The 23,990-nt window shown below is 45.4% G+C and overlaps 1 protein-coding gene across 2 annotated transcripts in view; it reads right to left on the bottom strand.

Moving 5' to 3' along the window:
• Positions 1 to 23,990, bottom strand: part of LOC147256659 (chemokine-like protein TAFA-2) — a 73,514-nt gene that overhangs the window by 47,129 nt on the left and 2,395 nt on the right. Inside the window, exon 2 of one of the 2 annotated variants that reach the window (XM_086212817.1) lies at positions 9,767 to 9,844. The exons of the other annotated variant lie outside the window; for it this stretch is intronic. Coding sequence (XP_086068943.1) covers positions 9,767 to 9,786 — 20 coding nt within the window. The 5' untranslated portion in view covers positions 9,787 to 9,844. The remainder of the gene's footprint in view (positions 1 to 9,766; positions 9,845 to 23,990) is intronic. 2 annotated transcript variants of the gene reach the window in all.

The raw sequence follows: 23,990 nt of genomic DNA on the forward strand, positions 1-23,990 counted from the left end.
CACACACACACACACTTAAAAGCCCACAGTGAACACTCACACTTAGTGTGGCCGACTCAAATGCAGTTTTTGTTTAAAATCAGTCATGCCTTTTGGGAACGGGAGAGAATGTTGAGGCTGAGCGTGAAAAACAGCACTGGATTCATCCATGTGTGTCAGTGGAGGAGGACAACCAACGCTTCTGGTTACAGTTCATGTGGAGAAATATGTGGATGAGAGAGAGAGCGAGAGAGGAAGGGAGGGAGGATAAAAGTATATTAGAGATATTTAGAGAGAACGTGAGGGGGAAGCGGTGGAAGGATAACTCTGATGAGCTGTGATGTGAGTAGATGAGAGGCAGGAGGCCATTATTAGTTACCAAGCTGCCCTTCAAAACTTCTGCTTCATTTTAATGAATACTAAGAGAGGGCCAAGAATGACTGTGATGGTAGAATGGCATCGCTCTTCCTCTCTTTTTTAACGTCTCCCTTTATCGTCTATAACATTATACAGATCAACACACACACACACACACACACACACTTTCTCTCTCTCTCTCAGCAGGAGTTTCTAAAGACCAACAAAGGGACCACAGCAGGGTGCCTCACTGATGGCTACGGGCCTTTCTGCTCTTGTTCTATAGCTCCTCCAACTCCCCCAGTTCAGACCCATTTCTCTGCCCTCAATGCATAATTTTGTAAATGAAGCATCTGCCTGGGTGGTCCCAGTAGGCCCGTGTGTCTCTGGAAGCATCTTTGACTGAAATGACAGCTATATCTTCAAAATGATTTAACTTCATATGTTCATATCTGCAAAGGATGCTTGACGAAATGCTTTTAATGATTTAGATGAATAATCATGATGCAGAAAGGGTGTCCTGCTGCAAGAACTTACGCTAGATTTAGGTTGTGTTAGGGGAGCCCCTGATCACTGGCAATTGTTCTGAACAATAAATACTACAACTTTGTTTAAACTAAAACACAAAGACAAAAAAATGCCTCTATAAGTCATTGTTACGGTGCTCTTTACCTAAACTCATATGGTGTTGGGGGAACAAGGGTGATGACTTCACCTTCCTGTATGTGTGTAATCCCTCCTGCTTTAACCCCTTGGTGTCATCAGCTGCGCAACACCTGGGTACGTGTCACATGATTGTCACCTGTGTTCGGCTGCAGACTGATTGTTACTGTGGCTCCTGAGCAACATGGCTGACTCCTTTTCTCCTCCTGAAGTCACATTCCTTAACTAGTAAATGGTCCTCCACCCATCTGTGCAGCTCTCAAGTCATAGACAATGTTGCGTTGTTATTTGAAGGACGCAAAGTTCAAACAGTGGCATTGACAAAGGCATACACACACACACACACACACACACACACACAGGTGATGCACAGCAGCACAAACAATCTAGAGATTCACATTCCACACACATTCCAACATGAAGGATTATTTTTCTGTACGTGTGTGCTTCACCTGAGATATCTGCGGAGGACTGCTCCTCCCCCAACTGATCATCTGTGAGTACAAGCTAGCGGTGGTTTTCAAGTCCTGTACCCCCTGAGACATTCAGCCTCCTGCTGGGTCCCCCTCCACCTCCACAGATGGTGCTAGCACCAGCAGTGACTGGGCTAGCAGTGATAACATTCATGCTCGCTCTGTTGACAGGGTTCCTGCTGCTCCCACGAGTGAGGAGTGAGGTTGCCTTGACCATTTATCCATATTTGAGCACAATAGACAACAAAACTACAAGTAAATGCCTTTATTTTCCTGCCCCAGGAGGAAATGGACAGAATCCTTGTGGGTGGTAATATGCAAAGACCCGCCAGCAGCTGTCCTCCACCTCTGATTGGTTAAGTGAGCAGGTCTTTGCAGGCACAGGTGAGAGACCCCAAAAATCTGATGTATTTTGATGGACGTTCTTAAGAGGATACAACAGATTATTTTTTTGTTCCCATTGATGAAGACCCTTCAGAAGACCCTTCATGGAGAATAAGAGTAAGAGCCTGTGTCCCCAGTTGGGAGGGTTACCAGGGCCCCGCCCTGGAGCCTGGCCCTGGGTAGGGGCCCGTGCATCAGCGCCCGGTGGCCGGACTTTTGCCCATGGCGCCCGGACTTTTGCCCATGGCGCCCGGAATGGATACATGGACTTGTTCCCCCGTGGGCCCACCACCTGCAAGAGAAACCAGGAAGGTTTGGTGCAGTGTGGATCGGGCAGCAGACCAAGGCAGGGGCCTTGGTGGCAGAGCTCCAGTGGTGGATGAGATCCCGCCTGGGTATCTCAAGGCTCTGAATGTTGTAGGGCTGTCAGTTAACACGTCTGTGCAACATAGCATGGACATCGGGGGCGGTGCCTTTGGAGTGGCAGACCAGGGTGGTGGTCCCCATCTTTAAGAAAGGGTATCAGAGAGTCTGTTCCAACTATCACCCTGTGGAGGGTATTCCGGGAGTATGGGGTGGATGGCCCCTTACAAAGGGCCATTAAGTCTCTGTACCTAAGGAATGAGAGCCTGCTTCATGTCGCTAGCAGTAAGTCTGACTTGTTCCCTGTGAGGGTTGGACCCCGCCAAGGCTGCCCTTTGTCACTGGTTCTATTCATAACTTTTATGGACAGAATTTCTAGGCGCAACTGGGTGGTAGAGGGGGTCGAGTTTGGTGGTGGGGGAATGTTGTCTTTGCTTTTTTGCGGATGACGTGGTCCTCTTAGCGCCATCAAACCATGACCTCCAGCTCTTGCTGGGACAGTTCACAACCGTGTGAAGAGGCTGGGATGAGAATCAGCACCTCCATGTCTGAGGCCATGGTCCTCATCTGGAAAAGGGTGGCCTGCCCACTCCAGGTCAGGGGGGAGGTCCTGCCTCAGGTGGAGGAGTTTAAATATCTCAGGATCTTGTTCACAAGTGAGGGTTGGATGGAGCGTGAAATTGACAGGTGGATTGGGGCAGCGTCAGCAGTGATGTGGGTACTAAACCAGTCCGTTGTGGTGAAGAGGGAGCTTAGCCAAAAGGTGAAGCTTCCGATTTACCATTCAATCTACGTTCCAACCCTCACCTATGGTCATGAGTTCTGGGTAATGACGAAAGAACGAGATTGTGAATACACCCTTAGAGACAGGGTGAGAAGCTTGGACATTCGGGAGGGACTCAGAGTAGAGCCGCTGCTCCTCCATGTTGAGAGGAGTCAGTTGAAGTGGTTTGGGCATCTGGTGAGGACGCCTCCAGGCATGTCTGGCCAGGAGGAGGGGCCAACCCAGGACACGCTGGAGGGATTATATTTCTTGGCTGGCCTGGGAACGCCTTGGGATTCCCCCAGGGGAGCTGGTGGAAGTGGCAGGGGAGAGGGCGGTCTGGGTGGAGGACAATGGACGGACAAACCCATTGATGAAACTGTTGCTGTCTGTACTGGGGGGGGGGGGGGGGCATGTACCCCTGCCTGGGAAACAGAACCACTGAGTGGAGACTTTCTGTCTTTACTTGTCCTACATACGGCTCAGTAGCTCACTACTTGGTGCACCTAACTTATGCATGCTGTTTTCACACAGGTTGCCATGTTGTGGTTTGCATCTGTGTGTGTGTGTGTGTGTGTGTGTGTGTGTGTGTGTGTGTGTGTGTGTGTGTGTGTGCAGGTGTGTGTGTGTGTGTGCACGTGTGCTTTATGTTCGCAGTGATTGTACATCTGTTTATGGTATTTTTAACCAGCATCCACAAAGAGCAGCAGAGCATTAAAGGTGTGTAACTCATCCTAAAGATAGAACAGTCACGCAGCAGGTCAACACAGGAGACAATGGCAGGAGGTGGACTACCATAACTGGGACAAGCAAACACACAGTCCATGAATACCACAAACACACAGTCCATGAATACTACAAACACACAGTCCATGAATACCACAAACACACAGTTCATGAATTTTACAAACACACAATTCATGAATACCACAAACACACCTGCAGGCTCACCAACATGTAGCCTGCCAATCTCTGCCCATCTTCTTTACTTGCAATCTGTCACTACGATCCATCCCTGCTCTTCCTTTTGTCACATGGTGATATTTTTGGAGGTCAATCAATGGCCCAAGGAGTAGGACTGATGAATGGATCCACGATCACTGGCTGTAATTACAGTGTCATATGAACTGTTAGCTCAAGTATGTGCAGGTTGGCCGTGTATGCGCGTGTTTCTTCCTAATGTCCTTCGCAGCTCCCCACAGATGCATTTGCAATATCAGCACACACAACAACAGATGGGCTCTGGTTACACACACATATGCATGCAAATCCACACGCAGCCATGCAAAAGGTCTAGCTCACACATAATTTATGGTAGTCAGAAGACACAAAAAATAGGATCGAAAAAATGGAATATGCTGAAGTGTGTGTGTGTGTGTGTGTGTGTGTGTGTGTGTGTGTGTGTGTGTGTGTGTGTGTGTGTTGATGTGTACAGGGACGGGGGCCCTTTGCTTCTGTTTTCATCTCATCGTGCACTGACTCATGACTGAGCAGGCAGGTTAATGTCTAAACATGCAACTGCAATGTGTCTTGTCATAGCAAATTGTTCTCAGCAGGAACCATTTTACAGTGCCAGCTTGTCTGGCAAATGTGAGGCTTTTGGCACACACTCACACTCACACACAAACACACATGCACACTCACACACAAACACAAACACACACACATCAAAACTCCCATCACAAGTTATTGCCAACAGATCAGGGTGAGCCATTGACTGTTACACACATCTCTCCACCAGACATGATAATGGAGAGCTGAAGCCACTGAGGCGGGCGGCTCAGCTGCTGGTCTGGCAGGACTCAGCGTCGGGCAGATGGACGGACGGACAGAGTAACTTTCCTAGAGGGTGAAACGGTTTCTCTGTCAGTTCTGTCTCACCCTCTGAGGACATAGAAAGAAAAAATTCCAAAAAGGAGCTGATAAATGATCAGATCTAATCTTTTTATTGTAAATTTACATTATTTTCCACAAAGATTAGATGTGACAATAACCCTTTTACTCACTAATAGAGGAACCTTTGAAACTCTCTGGGCCATTATGTACATCTATAGACTATTTCTGTGCCAGAGTTAGTGGGGGATTTGCTTCCTATAATCTGGGCAAACGTTTTCCTGCACTACCACTGTAATTTCAGTAAATCATTTATAACGCTTGGCCTCATGCACCCATGACCCTGCAAAACACATACACACACACACCCATGCACGCACACACACACACACATGCACACAGTATATATCCACATGCCTGCCCTTTGGATGCATGATATAAGTCCAACAAATTTTGACTGAGGATTTCAAAAGATGACATCAATGTATTTGTATTGTCTGAGTCCTATTTTTTTTTCAATTTTTTCCCATTTTTCTAAAGAGTCCTAAATGATACAACAAAATATCGTACCGATTAAAATAAACTTGCTTTCAAAAATATATTATAAACTACAAAGTACTACTGCTAATGATCAAGAAACACACTGTGTTTTATTCACCATGATCCAAATATATCCCAGTAAACTGGATCGTCCTACTGGTTGAACAACAGTTTTACAGGAAACTAAAGTAGAAACACTTTGTATTTCTCTTTGTGTGCCTGTCACACTGGCCTTAACCTCCACCACTAAAATGCCATCAGGGCATCTGCAAGTCCCAGTGGATGTTTGAGACAAATGGGATGTTTTCAGTTCATCTTTGGGTCCCAATGAATGTGTGTGCCAAACTTTAAGAAATTCTCTCGAGGCGCTCCTAAGATCACGACCTGCCTACGGCTGTGACGCTGCTGGAGCAGAAAAATGTCAGCAGCTATCTGAGACTTCTAAGCAGCGTGTTTGTATGAGCCCGATGCTGCTGACTGCTGCATCGACTCACGCGAGTCACCTGGTGGGATGACAGCAACACTTGAGAGCAAGATCTCATGTATTATATGCTCAAGAAAACATTTACATTCAAGAATGCTAATCAAAAACTGAGCAGCAGCAGGAAGAGAAAAGATTGTTGCCACATGTGAAGATGCGAGTGTGTCTTTGGGAGTGTGTGTCAGCGTCTCTGGTTGGTATTCCAGGGTGGCTCGTTGTGAGTGTGGTTTCCCACAATTCCTATCAGAGCTGTGATCACAGAAACCTGGTCGCCTCAAATGGAATACATCCCTCCCTCTCACAATCAGGGATGAACACACACACACACACACACACACACACACACACACACACACACACACACACACACACACTCTCTCTCTCACAGACACAATACCTGTTTGAGGTTCCCATTCTTGGCTCTGAACATGTGTAGCAAAGCACTAGAATGCAATTTGGAACAATCTGGGGTGAGTATGTCTGTCTTATGAATATATAAGAGTTTTTGCTTTGGATGTCCTACTGGAAGCGGCTGAGGCATCCAGCCTGGGGACAGATAAAACAATTGCTGGCTTAGAAAAATTGAAAACAAAGAGAAGGAATGCTGCTGCAAATACAAAGTACAGGGAAAAGAAGACATGCAATATTCAGTGGAAAAGTAAAGAGGTCGACATTTTGAGGCTCGTTTGCTGGGATAAAGTGGGAGGTTACGAGTGAAAGAAAGCAAATGGCTGCCAGGTTATACTTGAATTTGCCTCTTTTACCCCCATGTGTGCTCCCCTTTATGATGAAATAGTCTAATTGACATGCAAGTGATGCAGTGTAGCAACTCAAAATACATAAGCTGTGTACTGACATTAAAGCAACTCAGCACTTAGAGCAGTGAGGGAGATCTGCTGATACGCTGCATCGCACAGCAGTTCACGCAGAGGTAAAAAAAAAGTGACAAGAAAAATACTTAGATAAGAAGAATCTTTTTCAAAATCAAAATATGACTTTGCCTCACTTGGGGAAATATGTCCTAGTTAGCACCCCGCTGCTAATACACACACACACACACACACACACACACACACACACACACACACACACACACACACACACACAGACAAACACATCCCTAATGAACAGTCTTCTTCCTCACTTGTGATTTCTTTCCTCACGTTTCTCTCTCTCTACCTTTACCGCATCCCTAGACTGCCCCCCCTTCTGGATTCCCATGACAGCTTCTCGTCTCCGGGGTTTAGACATTTGACGCATGTCACTCATCCGTGCTCAGACTGGCAGGCAGTGAGCCATAAGAGAGAGAGAGACTCACACATACAAACACACACACACACACACACTCACACACCACATATGCAAATAAAAACAAGATGACAAAGCCGCCTCCTCTGTACAAGCAAACACACACACACACACACACACACACACACACACCTGTGATCAGAGGTAGTCTTTAATCTGTGAATACATTAGCACAAGTTGGTGACACCTCTCCTAAGTGACACCTCTGCATCTGCAAATTGGGTGAAGCAACAGTTCCCAAACATCTCAGGTTATTTGAAATGCACCGGTCCCCTCTGATCCCTAATACATTCATGTTATTCATCTTCACGCCTGCTCTACTGCTCTTATTCAAATACGTGTTTCACATCCTTTTTGATCAAATTTCTATGGATTAATTTTCAGGATGTTTTACTCTTGACTGTCATTGACACCTTTGCCTATAGACATCTCTGCACTGCATTTGAAGAGGAGTTATTTCTCACCTTTTACTGCAGGTCATTCTAACGTTTCCCAGACAGACCAACTGTCACAAGGCCCCGAAGCTCTGCTCCAAGTAAAAGCTGTTTTAGTCAGAGGTGGAAGGTGATTGAGCAAGGTCTGAAAGCCTTGAAAATTATCAGGAGTAGGTGCCATGTTACAGGAATAAAGAAAAGGGAAGAAGAGAATAGGAAGGTGAGACTGGATCGTCATCACTGAGGCCAAAAAACATCCTGGGTAACATAGAAACCATCACGGGTAACTTTCAAAAGTAAAACATGTCGTACCAATTGGGTTCAAAACATGGCAGGCGAAATTATTTATACGCCACAGCTCCCGCCCATCTCTGACAGCAAGTGATCAGTCTACTTTTAAATGTGCTACCAACTCATCGGCTAATTGGCTCAATATTTTGAAGGAAAAAAAAAAAACCAACCTTCACATCAAAAATGGTTTGTCTGGATCCAGACTACGATCAGGATGAAGCATTCCTCTCCCGCTCACGTGGGCTGAAGCAATGTGATGCAGATCGCCTCCAAAAGTTAGTCAGCTGTTACCTTTCCACCAAATTTCATCAAATTTGATCCATTAGTTCAGACGTGCTGCTGATCACATAACCTCCTTGGTGAGGCCATCAAATAAACGCTTGAGTTTGACTGTTTGAGGTTTTTAATGGCTCAGTTCGAACTGCTGGCAGTTAACTTGTTCACAATAACTCAAGTGTGCAAGACTGGGACTATTTTTCCGGAGGCGATTCTGATGCAGAAATGTTGCATACACATTTTAAAAGAATCAGAAAAGACTATTTTTAAATGATTATTGCAAGTGTCTACTGATCAAATACTCCACTTGTTTCATAGTAAGCAGATATTTCCAGAAAGTGGTCGTTTGTAAAAAAAAAAGGTTTAAGAGATAATTGTTTATTTTATAACACCATATGTGTCATGTTTGTTCACTGGTGCCAAAGGACACAAGTTAAACACCAGACAACAAAAGGAATTCCCTGTGGCGTCAATAAACGATGGCGCTGCATTCACCCTCTCGCTGGTTTCACGATCTAGCAGTTCTGGTTTGCTTCAGGCTGCTATCTGATTGGTACGACAACATCAAACACAAGCGCACACAAACAATTACTCGATCATGGAGATATAACAATTATATGAGCGGGCTGTTCTCCTGCTATCAAAAAAGTCATGCTGCAATAATGGAAACTAGTAGCTGCAGTTTGGAGTGTTCTTACCCAGCTGCAGTGGTGGTGGGGGGTTTACTTGGTGGTAGTGGGGGGGCCAATTACACCTGATTCCTGTTGGGAGTTCTCAGAGTTACCCAGTCAGATCATGCATTCACACCCAAACACACATCTGATTATGTCTGATTACAGAATTCTGTCTTCAGGGTGTGACAGCAATTGAGATGTAGAACTCAGCATGCACTAACTCTCCTGCACACACACACACACACGCACATGCACACGCGCACACACACACACACACACACACAGTCCGTGTCCTGCTGCTCCTGACAGCATATTGCCGAAATAAACAGCACCAGCCCTGTCAACATAGAGATCTCTCACTGTGAGGTACAGAGACTCAGACACACACCTGGTTGTCACACAAACACACATAACTCGATAAATACACACCCAACATAAACACATCTGGCAAGACACACACAACAGGGACAGGAGAATCAGCATGGTGTTGATATTACAAACAAAAGTGAATATAACTAGTCCCTCTCTCTCGGACACACACGGACACACACACACACAGACACACACACATACACACACTCTCCTTCTCGTTCTTGTTCTCTCTCTCTCTCTCTCTCTCTCTCTCTCTCTCTCTCTCCACTCCTGACAGAGATACAGACTGTTACTGACAGGCTGCAGGACAAGTGATTTCTCGGCAGCAGCCGTCTTCTCCTCCTCCTTAATCTAAGCTGTGTGGCGGCTGCTGTTGACATCTGAGACCAATGTATAGGATCCTCTCATATCTGACCTTTAACACAGCTGGACCAGAGCAGGTAAAGGTCTACAGCTCCCCAGTGACCCGCAGAGATTTGATTCTGAGCACACAGGAGAGAGAGAAAGATGGAGAGAGAGAGAGAGAAAAAGAGAGAGAGAGAGACGCCTGCTCTAGAATAAAAGCTGTTAATTACCTTGTGACCCTGGACTCCATGAGTATGGGTGCAGGCCTGGTGTCTGAGTCAGACGCCACGTCTTTATCCTCACTTCATCTGCAGAGGAGGAGCAGAAACTGCTGTTGTGGTACTACGACTCTTTATGTACACTTCAAGAACGTTTGGCGAGAACACAGGTTTAGTCCTTTAATCTTCAGTTGTTTTACCTCAACTACACTGACAGGTTGCCTACATTATGTTAAGCGCTTGGCTATGGACACTGTGGTCACAGCCACTGGCGAGTGCAGAGGCTAGCTAGTTAGCTTAGCTGTCCCCACTTGCAACAACTCATGTTCGACCACTACAGAGATGTATGGACTGAAACAAGATGATTTCTCTCCTTGTAACCCACAGGTCACTCGCGTGCTACAGCCACTCCCATCTTCAAGTGACTGGGCGCTCAGCATCCCTGTCAACAACAGCCCAAGGCGAATCATATCACACACATCTCATCAGCAAACCATCCCAAAATCTACAACTCAGATGTCCCTCCAGTGGTTAAAGATATCAGCTCTGATGCACAAACGCAGGAAAAAGCAACGCTCAGCTGGTCCTCCATTGTCTGACTCAACGGGACATCGACTGACACCGATTGGCTGTCGTGACTTAGCTTCAAGCTTATTTCTCATTCAATGTTCAATCATTTCTATTTACTTGAATAAGTGGAGGTGAAAATAGATCATTTTGTTGCAGTGGTCATGTCATCTGTGCCACCCAACGAGAGCAGAAGCATCTCTGCATCTCTGCATTGATCTCTGCCAAGATTCTATTTGATATGAGCTTCACCCTCTGAAATCGGCTGCTGTGGGATGATGCTGTCAGTGTCCACAGGGACACCGACACACAGAGGCAAGTAAACCTCCAGTATGGAGCATGATGGTACAGGGAGATTCTGCCACGCCAGCCCACAGAGACAAGGAGGGCAAAGTAACAGCATATTCCTTCCACGCAGCCTTGTTGCTCTAAAAGTGAGGAGAGAACAGAGATTAAGCATTGTAATAATCCCCTGTGCACCCGCTAAACTATGAAGATGGGATTAAAGGCGCCCCATTTGGCGCGTGGATAAAACTCAGGGCTGACTAACGCATCATCTGTCGTTTACCATATTTAAAACTGAATGAGTCAGGAGGACTGAAAGGGGCTGAGACTGCCATCCTTCTGAAGGGAGCCGGGTTCCAGATGAGAGTGAGCCACAACACCTGGACGGGCTCTGCTCCAGGTGTTGTGGCTCACGTATAAACGTGTCATACAATTAACAGCATTTTGATATAAACACGCAATTAAATACATTTTTTAAGAAAGGGTTTTTTCATGCTAGCTGGAAGCTGTTTGGGGTGCGAGGTGAAGCTGGTGTTCATGATGGCTACAACGTAACTTCAAACAGCTCAGACCTTTAATTTCAGAATTATGCTGCATTTGCAGTGCAGCGATATTGTGAAGTAATACGTCATTAAATGAAACATTAGCATTGTTGATTGGGACTGATTATGATTTTGTCATGACTGTATCCACAAACAGGATACAATCAAGACGTCTTTTATTTGCAAGGGAACATGACGAGCAGACGATCCAGCATTTTGACGGTTCCCCAGTCCAGAAAATGGAGACAACGGCAGGGCTGGACCTGCCCCCCATATGCCTGACACCCACCCCACAGGTCACGGGGCCAGAGGTGCCTGGTCTGTCAGGGCCAGGATGAGCTGGGTAGCTGGTCACCAAGCGGTTTAATCTCCAACAGATTCCCACCACCTGGCCCTGCTGGCATGGCACCAGGCCCCGCAGCACTCCAATCTGGCAACTCCTACTGTCGTGTTGCAAGGGGTTCAACAGGCACTCATCTGGAAACGCATGAATGGATGGATGAACAGAAAACACAAGTGCATCAAGTCATTTTTTAAACCTCCGTTTCTTAACGAAAACTGTCATAACATCGTCTGTTCTGTTCCCTGAATCGGTCCTGATGTGCTGGTGCAGATGGAGGTTGGCCTGCAGGCGATGCGGCTGCGTCAGTCTACTGACGTGAATACATGGAGGTTTGGCTCAGGGGAGGTTTGGCTCCTGGGCCTTTGATTACCACTTTACAGTCAGGCTTTTCAAACTGACACAGTTCTAGACCCCCCCCACCCCCAGCAATTCAGCATGTAGGTTGAAGTTAAATCCTCAGTTGAATGAGGACTTTGGGCGTTTTGGCTCAACTGTCCTCCCCTTTGTTGTAAATGTGTGATGCACAATTGTTTTGTGTCTTTGAATGCAGAGTGACGTTCACAAGTCAGGGCTCAGCTTCAGAATCAGGCTGATGAGAACAAATGACAATCACACGTTGGGTTGCCAGTCGATCACAGATGTGCCGCCGCCTGCCCCGGTTGCGTAACCACACAGATTCTATGACAAAATGTGGACGCAGCAGCTTCATTTCCTCGTCCTCCAAATCCTCTGCACATTATCTGCCTTTCCCATGTCCATAACAAGGTTTTGTCTCCGTCCCATTTGGACTGTTTGAGTTTTACTTCTGGAATTTTTCTTTGTATTTGTGTTCTGGATCATTGCTCAGTTCATTTTTTTTTCTAATTTTTTTTAACTGAGGTTACTTTCCTCTGGCGTCAGTTTGTTTTTCTTTCTGTCTTTGTCCATTCTCCCACCTTTTGTGAGCCAGTCACCTGCGTCTCACCTGTCTTCATCCCGGTGCTCCCCACCCTGTTTCTGCTTCTATCATTAGTGGAGTACTTTAGTTCAGGTTCTCATTGCAGGGCTGTTGAATCGGGTTCTCGGTGGTTCCTGTTCATTCTGGTTGTTTCCCTTCAGCTTGACCTCTCTATTCATTTAGTTCATCTTTCTTTTTCTTTTTTTTGCAAGCAACTCAGCTCTTATTTTGTCTTTAATTTCATCATTAAAACCTCCACCTTACTTACCTGCTTTCATGGATTTGGGTTCCTGGACACCAGTGTGCCGCTGCACCCCTGACCCACACATTTAGATCACTCTGTGAGAGTGATGCACCTCTGCTCTGTGGATGCATGTGGTCCCTGAGGAGTGTCAACCCTCCCCACTCCTGCTGCCACAGCCATGCTGCACACAGTCAAGGAAGCAAACTTCAAGAATTCATCCAACAGGCGACATCTCCCGAGTTTCACTAAGAACCCAGAGACATCCAGCTCAAAGCACAGCAGGGGCAGGACTGCTGTGACTTATCAATAAGTGATCAATGCACGAGTCTTCTTCTTCTTCTTAATCAAATAATAATTAAAAAAAAGATCCCCAAAATAAGCCACAGGCCAGAGGTTCGAAACCCTGCAATAAATCTCTTTAATCTTTAAAAAGAATTCTGTTGATATTATTACATAAAAGAGGACCAGAACTTTTCTGAAGCCCAATCCTAGAAATGTTCTATGTAATTATGTGTAAATGACTCATTAATGTCACAAAATAAACTTATGTCACCATTTTATTATTCAGTATTGTTTACACGACCTGCAATATTCAAACTGTTGGCTTTATTCTCAGGGAAGTTAGCACGGCGGTGTTTGTATGAGCCACTCAGACAGAATATTCACTTCATATTCCTGTTGATATTAAGTACGAACACACACATTAAATTCCTCCGTTCCCTCCAGAATAGAGAGAATGTTGTCCTCCCGAAATGTTGCCACTTCTTTTTGAAGTCATCTTTTCTTTGGTAAACAAGTCAAGAGCAAACAAGTTCGCAACACTCGCTGGAAGCTGCAGCGCGCTCTGCCACGCTGCTCGTGCAAGTCGCAAAACGCTACAAGAAGTGTTTATAAATGTCTACAAAACACTTCAGTCTGCAACACACCAGCTCAGACCCTGGTCAGGCCACAACACGCCGTTTACACGCCAGGATCTGATTTAGAGTATCAATCAGGTGAATATCAGAATATGACAGTGCATGTAAATGGAGCAGTGGAGCAGTGAAAACACTCAGCAACACTGTCATTAATATTCATGCCACTAAACCTCAGTAAATTGAACTAACTAAATTGAATTGATTAGAATTAAGACGCAGAGCAAGTGTGACAGAAACACAGAGAGCCGTTCACCTCACTGTCACACCTCTGTTTTCCCGCAATATGATGTTTCCCTCGTTTGAGTGAACAACAATAGTCCACATTGTTTCATGACTAATGGTTATTAGAAGCAGTAAGAGAAAACACTGTCACCTGAGTCTCCTGACTGCTTATATTTCACGCTTTTATTAGGAAGAAAAAGTCAAGAGACACAGGCGGCGAGCGCTCACTCGCCAGCTAAACAGCTTCTCGCATGACTCAACTTTGTTAACACCGAGGAGCAAATGAAGAGGTTATATTTGTGCTGCACTCCACCGCTTGAAAACAGGAGGCTGGAGTCGGAGAAATGGAGAACCCAGATTGGAAGCAGATGAGTGTAAGACAAGAAAAGAGGCCAAGAGGCATAAAGTCCTGGAGAGAGACGCAGACTAAGAGAGGAATAGTTAGTAGGTGGGAACCTTGAAAGGCTTTTGTTCTCTGAGCGGGGGGGTGAGGGGGGCTAGTGAGGCAGCACTTGGCAGTTGGTTCAAAGCTAGAAACTCTAAATCAATCTTTTACAGCTTGTCCAAACAGACACACACTCACACACACACACACACACACACACACACACACACACACACACACACACACACACACACACACACACATACAAACACTGCAACCACAAGCAAGCAGACATGACTGAGTAGAAGACCTGTATTGTGTTGTATAGTGTGTGTGTGTTCTTGTTGTCTGTCTGTTTGTGTGTGTGTGAATGTGTGTGTGTGTGTGTGTGTGTGTGTGTGTGTGTGTGTGTGTGGTCTATGTTGTGTTTCTTTAATGAGCTCAATTTACACACTTTGTTAATTGGCTGACACAGCAAAGGACTGTCCAAGATCTACACACCAGTCCAACACACACACACACACACACACACACACACACACACACGCACACACACAGACATTGCATCTCCATTTCACTCTGCTTATTTATTCATGTATTAGTTGGTTTGTTCCACTAGGTCCACTAGCAGACTGCTGTTGTAATTGCCACTATATTCTCCGCATTGATTTCTACTCCAACTGCCACACTTGTGCGCGCACACACAAACACACACAAACATACACACACACACACACACACACACTCGTGCACACACTCCCCAGAAGTGCCTCTTCTTTGTAAATCTACCTTCACAAGAAACAAAGCAGCTACAAATTGTATTCTCGGTCAATTTATATACCCATTTATCCATTTACCTGTATCTCCCTACCATGCATTTATTCCAGGTAACAAAGACAGAGACAGCACCCAGTATAATTAAAGTACCCGCAAGTGGAGGAGACGTGAGCTTCCTGCAGCACACTCCCCATCACACCGGCTGTAAAAATAGCATCAACCCCACAATCCTGGGCAATGTTCTGTCTGCCTGCAGCTCAGGGCTTGTTTCTGGTGAGCAATAGCAGATACAGAGGAGAGATTTTGCTGCTGCTGCACAACAAATACAGAGCAGCCAGTCGGCCGCAGAGGCATTCTGTTCTAGCTCGATGTGATTGCCCATTCAGGCCGGACTGTGTATGTGTGTGAGAGAGCCATGCTAAACATGATTACAGACGGGAACGGGTTACGTTTTTGTGTGTCCGTGTGTGTATATACGTGTGTGTTTGTGTGTGTTTGTGGGTATGTGGGCAGGCAGGACAGGAGGTCTGCAGGGAGAGATAACTGCTCAAATCTGTCCTCTCCTTCTCACTCACACCCTTCTTCTCAGACCTCTAAAAGCTTACCCCAAGGCTTACCCAGCACGCAAACACCCACACAAACACACATACACACAGCATCCTCACATCAACCCTATCCCCAACTCCCATTTCAATGTTTGTGGTTCTCCTGAGTCCAGAGTAGTTGAGGTTAATTTGAGAGAAACAGACAGAGACAACAAGTGCATTAGAACAGTTCTGTCCAGCGGGGGTTATCATCTATTAATGAGGTGCAGGACAAAAGTTCACACATGCATGCGTGTGTATGCACATATGCACTGACTTGCACTTGCAGCACACATTCAGAGAGGGAGCTGGAGAGAGGCTCTTCAATATTTAAACAGGATGCTCTGAAGTTGAAATTGGGGTGGGATAGGGAGATGCTCCGATGCCCTGAAAAACTCAAATCATTTGGATTCTGCAGGTAAACATACTGCATGCAGCACAATGAGAAACACACAATGCTTCCTTAATAAGTCTCCATATTTTGTCTATCCTCCATATGCTCCTTTGCACGCAGTCATTTTTTTCAGCAGCTGTTCTTCCTTCGCAGCGACCCGTTACCCTCTTCTCTCTTCTCTCTCCCCATGAACAAACAACTCTGCCTCAGATGGATTTTCTCTGCAGCATGCCTCATTGCGTTATCTCCTCTTTCCCAAACACCTCTGGGGTCACAAAGACCATGCTATGTCAAGGAGATTCTTGAGATCACAATCTCCGTGCTGAGAAGTCTCAACTGTGAATAAATATGTCCTCAAAGCAGCTCAAGCACCACCACCTCTGCCTCGGACAGGCAACCAGGGGGCAGCACTGTCACCGTCATCATCATGCGGGTGGCCGGACCTCTACGACGGACGCATTCGTGGCGAGAAACGGTTGTGATCTGATGAATTCCTGTCATGTATACCAAGTGCTTCCAGTGACCATGGTAGAAGTCATGCCCCTGAAAGGAGAATTCAGAGGGTTGTGCTGCCATGGTCAGCACCACAGACAGCTCCCTGCCGCATCAGGTGCAGCCTGGATGACACGACACAGCAATTCAAAGTGGGGTTGGAGGACCTGTAGGGCCTCATTAGTATAGTCAGGGATATGCACAGTATTCCCAACTCAGAGCCGAGGAATATTCACAGCACAGCCTGACACTAATGCTTCAAGCACACAACATGGATGCTAAATCTTTCCGGATGTCTCACCTTTTAAAGAAGCTATCAACTCCTCTTTTATCACCATTCCACTAAAGGGAATTCGGGAAAGATTAATGAGTCTATCCAACAGGATTTAAGTATGAACAAGCACACAGTAAACACCGTGGCTCACGGTGATGAGATTTAACCAATAAACAATGTCTGTCAACTCTGACTCCCCTGCAAACCCACTGATCTCATTATTTTATGCAAAATGCAGAACACAGTCATCTATATTCATGTTGCTCAAAAAGTGCAGTCAGTCAGGGATTTTCATCCAAATGTTGCAGGTCGTTCTCATTCACTCTTCCTATTAGACCTAAATTAAATCATGCACTGTAATTCATCAGTAACCCACTTAATTGTGAGCCCAGACGTCAGGATGTTTACAGCCATTTTGATGTATCTTATCCCAAAACAGGTCATTTCCCTACACAAGTCGATTCGGCGGTTAAACCAGAGTCTTTACATCACCATGGTGAAAACACTGCATGGCCCACTGAGAGAATACCAGGACTTCTGCGAGATACTCCAGCGATTAGTGGAGGCGATCTCTTCGCTAGTGAGGATGATGAATGAACAATTGTGCATTTTAAGATACTGTACAAATGTTTCATGAGTAGAAATGTTCTTAATGAGTCAAATCCAAAACAGGTTTAGGTGTGATAAGAGCAGAGACATGTAGAAAACATATTGGCAAAAATAATTGACAATGTAATTCCTTGTGACTGAAAGCTAGAGAGCCATCGGCATCACAAATGAAGCTCCTCTTTGTGCCCTCCTCTGCCACAGCTGCAGCCTGGGAGAGGACACAAGGCCGACTCAGCCTCATCACATAAAGGCAGGCGGAATGCTAATAAAGTTGGATTCAATCAAATTGAAAGTAGTCTTTTGGCAATTCATGGCTTTAAAATTAGAATTCTTGTTTTGCATTCAGAGGCTCTCGCTGTCTCTCCTTCACAGCCTGAGTCTTCCGCTGGCTGGAAGTGAAAGAATGTCGTGTTATCATAAGGATGTGCAAGGTATTTGTTTGTCTATATAATAACTCAAACATTTGGAGTTAAGTGTTGGAATAATAAATGATCTTGTATTTCCAAGTAAAATCCCAGAACATCATATCTGGTGCTAAAGGGAGACTCCTGACATTCCAAGGGATCGTCTTTTTGGTGGTTTGTTGCTTTTTTGCTCGGGGAGTTTGTTGTTGAAGTCGTCTTCTCCTGCACACCGATGCATTGGTGCCTCCTCGCCCGCTGGGGCTCGTCCAGCCGAGCAACAAGTTCCTGGCTGCTCCGTCATCATCAGTCCAACAAATGATATCCTGCAGATATTACCACTCTGTTTTTCAGTGTTGTAGGAGCAGAGCATTAAAATATGGGTTTATTATGTGGAAAAGTGGCTGTGTTTGTGTGCAGGCATCCACTTGTGAGAGTGCACATGAGCATGACTAGAGCTCTCTCCTGGTGCGTGCCCTCACAGTGCTGCGGCTAATGGCAGTGTCATAATATTAGTCATATTAGGAGGGGATTAGAAAGGGAAACCGTCTTAAGGATGTGATCCCTGGGAGGGGGTGCCAGATACTGCTTGTATTACTGTCAGCGCTGTCTCACATACACACTGGGAACCGAGCAGCTTCGCCTGCTTTCCTCAATAGAATCTGCAGAGAAACATGACACACTGAAGCACACCACCTACTATAGCTCATTCCCTTCATCCACTGTGTGTTTTTATCTCATCTATTGAAGAGCTGGTGTGAAACATGTCTAGCAGAAAAACAGAAATGCTCTGGCTGTGCTGAAAGGTGAAGCAGTCCTGCATTCTAGAGCCCACTTAAGAATGCTGTGGCCCAATTTACAGCCTGAGAACCTTCAGCAGCCCACGCAAACCTTTAATCACAAAAAACTCTGATCAAACACACAGGAAAGAAGTATTTCCCTATATATTTGTGAGAAAAGAAGTATGTGAATGTGTGCCTGTGGCAACACACTGCAAATCAGAAAGCACTGAGAGACAGAAAACCTCAGCCAGGGAGGCAAGAAACCCAGCTGTGTCCATCCGACGGGCCAGAGCAGGATCCAGGATCTAGAATCTGATCCAGATTGCCACCAAAAGGAAATCTCCTCTTCCTTGGATTATTATTAAATGGACTTTCATCAAATGTATGCACTCATTTTTTTTTAAATATCCTGCTAACTGATAGCAGGATATATCAAATCAAACATATTTGGCATGAATTTCAAATCAAATCACACACTTGAACATTTCTAGGTCGTGTGTCAGCGGGATTACACAAAACTATGCAGCTGATTTTCATAGGAGAGGATGAAAACAACATTGAGAGGCAGGTTGGTCATAGCGTCCCCTGGTGGCAGCAGAAATTAACCTATTTTACAGTTTGATGTACTCTGAGGGAGCTGAAGTCTGTCAATCGTGGCTGAAGCCAAAGAAACAAACGGCCTGAGGTCTGTGAATGTCCAACAGTACAGGATAGTTGTGGTGTACAAATGCAGAAGTAGAATCAACGGGTGTGTGTGACTTCCTCCACCTTCATCTGCACCATCAGAGAGCTTCAGACCAGCTACTTCCAAGACACACACTCACACACAATACAAAAACTGCACAAATTACTGTTGCGTATGTGCTCAAATACAACAATCTACAGTTCATAAAGCTTCATACCAAATGCATAATAGCATAATTAGATATAATTGCATGTGCTGTGGGCTTGCCTGACAACCTAATGAGGCAAACATAAAATAGCTAGTGGTTCCACTTATAAGAACATAATCAAAGACTAAAAGATAAAAGGGCATACACAAACAAACACAGGCAGGCAGCAGGACAGGCCTGCAGCGAGACAGACGCCGAAGAGTTGAAATTATTAAAGAAAAGACAGAGAGAGAGAGACGGGGAGAGAGAGAGAGAGAGAGAGAGACGGGGAGAGAGGTTACTACTCTCATTATACTCTGTAAACAGCGGCTCTGTCTGTCATGACTGTGTCTGTGTGTGGGTGTGTGTGTTTGTGTGTGTGTGTGTGTGTGTGTGTGTGTTTGTGTCTCTCTCTCTCTCTCTCACTGCAAAGTCTTTTGGATGTGATTTTGCTCCCAACCATTCCTTCCTCTTAACTACAGCTAAAGGAATGACCCAGGCAAGCTCAGGCCTCAGGAGAGCACAGCAAAGACAGGACACACTCACACACACACACACACACACACACACACACACACACACACACACACACACACACACTCACACACACATACACACACACACACACACACACACACACACACACACACACACACACACACACACACACACACACACACACACACAGGCAAGGCCAGGGCTAATTATGCTAGGCTAATGACCGCTGTGATTGCTGTCTAGTTGTTGATGAAGAAAGCTGCTGGAGCCAGAGGCTTGTATGTGTGCTGTAGCCCTGACTTCTGGATAGCGGCTTCTCTCTGCTGTCAGCCATAATGAGTCAGCCATGACACGGCCAAAGCATCAGTGTCTATATTAGTCCGGTTTTAAGAGCCGCTGATAGCGACAGCACCTCCCAGCCCACACACTGGCGCAGAATCCTGTCACTGCACTCTAATTTGCAGGAGCCATCGCTGGGCGAAAGATCAGCAAATCAAATTTGCACATTCATAAAGTCTCTTTCCAAGCAAGTATGAATTTATGAACACAATTCACACAAAATCAAGTCCAAATAGGGTTCCTGTTCATCTTAACACAGCAGGAATGAAAGTGGACACAATTAAATACAAATCCAGACCTGTGCCGTTTGTTTTCGAGAGGTCTTGTGCTAAAGCAGCTGTCTGATCGACCACGTGAGGGTTTCGCTGGGTGCGAGTGGACAGTGAAGCGCTGCCATGCTGCAGTCACTGAACGTTCTCTACTCCAAACACAGGAGAAGCTCAGTCACCAGCCCGGCTGGACAACATCCCCTTGTGTGCGACAAGCATTTAGACTCAGTTCTTGAACGGCGATGAAACTTCCTTCTGTTGTCATCTACAAAACTCTGTTTGGCAGCTTATATAGAATTTATACGTATGACTAGAAAGCACTCATGTTTCTCTGCGTCTTATTCCAAACCCCTAAACCGTGTCCTGGAGCTTGATATTTGTCTTTCTCTATACAGCCACAATGAATTTCCTGATAACGTGCTCAACTTCCTGAAATAACTACAGTCCAGCAATGGCCTGGAAAAGTCTTCAGGCTTGAGGAGCAACAATTTGACCCCCAAAAGTTAAGCCTTGTTCCTTGTAACATCGTCCATCTTTCCACCAGATTTCATCAACTTTTGTGGGTCTTCAGGTATTCAGACAGACAAGCACGCTGGATCACAAGACCTTCTTTTTGTCCTTTCACTCAAGGTATTTCTGACAGTCATGATGCAAAGATGAGACGAGTCAGAAAAAAACTTTAACCCACTTGCTATGCATGTGCATAAAGACTGTCGTTTTTTTGGTCTTTATTCAACAATTTTATGGTATCCAGTGTGAAAGGACTGCAGTAGCAACATGTTGAGTCGGTGGCTGCAGTGTAACAGGGAGCGCATCTGAAGTGCACTCAAACGCACCGATTCGAGCATTCACCTCAGTCTGATGGCAGATTGACACTGAGGCACAAACAAAGCCGAAGCTTTTGCATTTCAGCATCAGAAGACAGAAGTCAGTCAAACAACTGATTCTAAAACCAGTTATTTGCTTGACAAATTTAAGTAAAACACAGATTTACCTTGTAACACAATGCACTGTATCAATATTTAGCAAGGGTTTCCAATATTCTGAGCTTCACTGAGGTAGAAAATTGAGAAAGTTTTGGGCAGGTAGATTTATTTTTTATAGAAGTCTGGAGAAGAAGAGGAGGAGGAGGAGAAGTTATCACATCCGTCCAGCCTGCAGCACCGACCTGCTCTCAAAGGGTACGCAGCTGTACGCTCTGAGAGTATATTATATGGTCACGTGCAAAATACTTATCTATCCATCTATCTATCTATATATATATATATATATATATATATAGAGAGAGAGAGAGAGAGAGCGAGAGAGAGAGAGAGAGAGGTGTGGATATATATATTAGGACCTGTCTGATTACAGTGCTGCCAGTATCTGCTGTTCACTGCTGGCCTTTAACCTGAGGAACACACCTACTTTTGTGCTGAATTTACAGGTTGAGCTGCAACAGACTGAAGAGAAGAAAAGCGCTTGAATTAGCGCCGAACATCACTAGGAAATACACTCAATCATGCAACCCTTAGCAGAGAAGGAAATAATAGTCCAAACCATACTGAGAGAGAGAGAGAGACAGACAGAGAGAGAGAGAGACAGACGGAGAGAGAGAGAGAGGAGTCTGGTGAAGATAGATGGTCATTAATAGTGCAAATGAAGGGAAACATGTCATGACAGAGCCTATGAGTTGCCGGAAAAGGTGATGGATGGCCTTCAATTCAAATACATGGCACTTCATCGCTCAAGTCAGACATAAATACACACACACGCACACACACACACGCACACGCACGCACAAGCATACATGCACTCTCGCATTCTCTCTCTCTCTTATTAACCTTCCTCTTTCTAAACATCCTCGTCCACTGTTTTGCGCGAGCTTGTCAGCTGTAATGTGCTGGCACTGCAATCACGTCGATAGCCTTTGAAAATGCTCTCACACACACACACACACACACACACACACACACTCATTATCAGCTGTTGCTTATAAGTTTCTGTCAATTGATTGACCTTTTAAAGAATTCTTTCGAAAAGTCTTATTTTGGATGATGAGAATAATCTTCTTTGTCAGAGCGATGTTACGTGGCTGTAACCTGCAGCACAGGTCTGAGAGACTTGATGAAGGTCTGAATGAACTTCAGTTCAGTAAACGATCAAATGATACAGGAACATTTCACTTCTGAGGCTCAACGCTCACACAAGAAACCTGTAACCCACGCTGGACACCCTCGTCACTGACACTCACCTCACAATTACTGTTGTTAACTGAGTATTTATTCCGATAAATACACACTATTGCACTGCGGTCGACGTACCTCAACTGTGCATCATTCAGCATTTATGAAGGCGCGTTCATCCTCGTCGACGCACTGTGAACCATTCCACTGATTGATGCAAGAAACATAACTGCGCTTTTCTTTCTCCGCACACGTTTCTACATGTGAACACGTCCATAAACATCCTTATTGTGGCTGCTGCTGTGCGTCTCTGGTCAGTGTGAAAACCTTTACAGGTGTAAACTGTGAGCTTGGCCTCATCAAGCCGATTGTGTTTATTTCTTTGTACAGTCACACAAAACAGAAAAAGCAGCCAACGCTCACGTTCAAGAAGCTGTGATTGAATCAACAACTTCATTATGAAGAATTCGCGAGTTAACCGGCCTTTAGCGCTACAGACCTCCAGAGATCCAGGATGGCGGGGAGGTTCTCCTCTGCCCCTTTTGGCTCTGTGTTCGATGGGAAGCCTGCGTGTGGCACGGGGATGCTGGGTAAACAGCACTTCTGTAAAGTGCTTTTTTGCGGCCTGTGTATACCTGGGTAATAGAGGAAGTAATGGAGTTTGCTCAGGCTACAGTAATCCTGGAGCTGTGAGCTCAGCAGCTGCTGCTGTTCTCCTCCACAGCAGGTGCTGCTGATGTTGTTGTCGCTGTCACCATTACTGTCCCACACCCGCCATCTGGGAGCCAAGTCCTGTGTGTTGTGTGTGTGTGTGTGTGTGTGTGTGTGTGTGTGTGTGTGTGTTTGTGTAAAGGTTTTGTTGCTTATTTTTGTCCAAATGCAGCAAATGTGATTTCTGAGATTAGGATTCGGCTCTCCACTTGAACCGAAGTCAGAGGAATATCCTACTAAGGACAGCTATAGGAAGCTGTGTGTGTGTGTGTGTGTGTGTGTGTGTGTGTGTGTGTGTGTGTGTGTGTGTGTGTGTGTGTGTGTGTGTGTGTGTGTATGTGTTAAGAATCTAAAAAATATATGTTTGGATGTTATAGCTCACCTTTGGGAGGTGGAACAAGAGCAGTGCTGGCGGCTAGGAATGAATTTACGGCCGTTCTCCCAGAAACAATTTCTTTATGTGGGTTACACACATACAGAGAGGCGACTCGCCCCCTCTGGGCCTCCACACACAGCTGCTGGAGATGGCCAATGAAATACAGAATACCGTTTATAGGACACATGCTTTTTATTTGTTCTTATTTATCCCCTGTAGCTTTCCTGTTTTCATCTGCTTTTCTCCTT

Source organism: Aulostomus chinensis, chromosome 9 (assembly GCF_037954235.1).
Source record: "Aulostomus chinensis isolate RoL2024-O1b breed Wild chromosome 9, RoL_Achi_v1.0, whole genome shotgun sequence".
Lineage (NCBI taxonomy): Eukaryota > Metazoa > Chordata > Actinopteri > Syngnathiformes > Aulostomidae > Aulostomus > Aulostomus chinensis.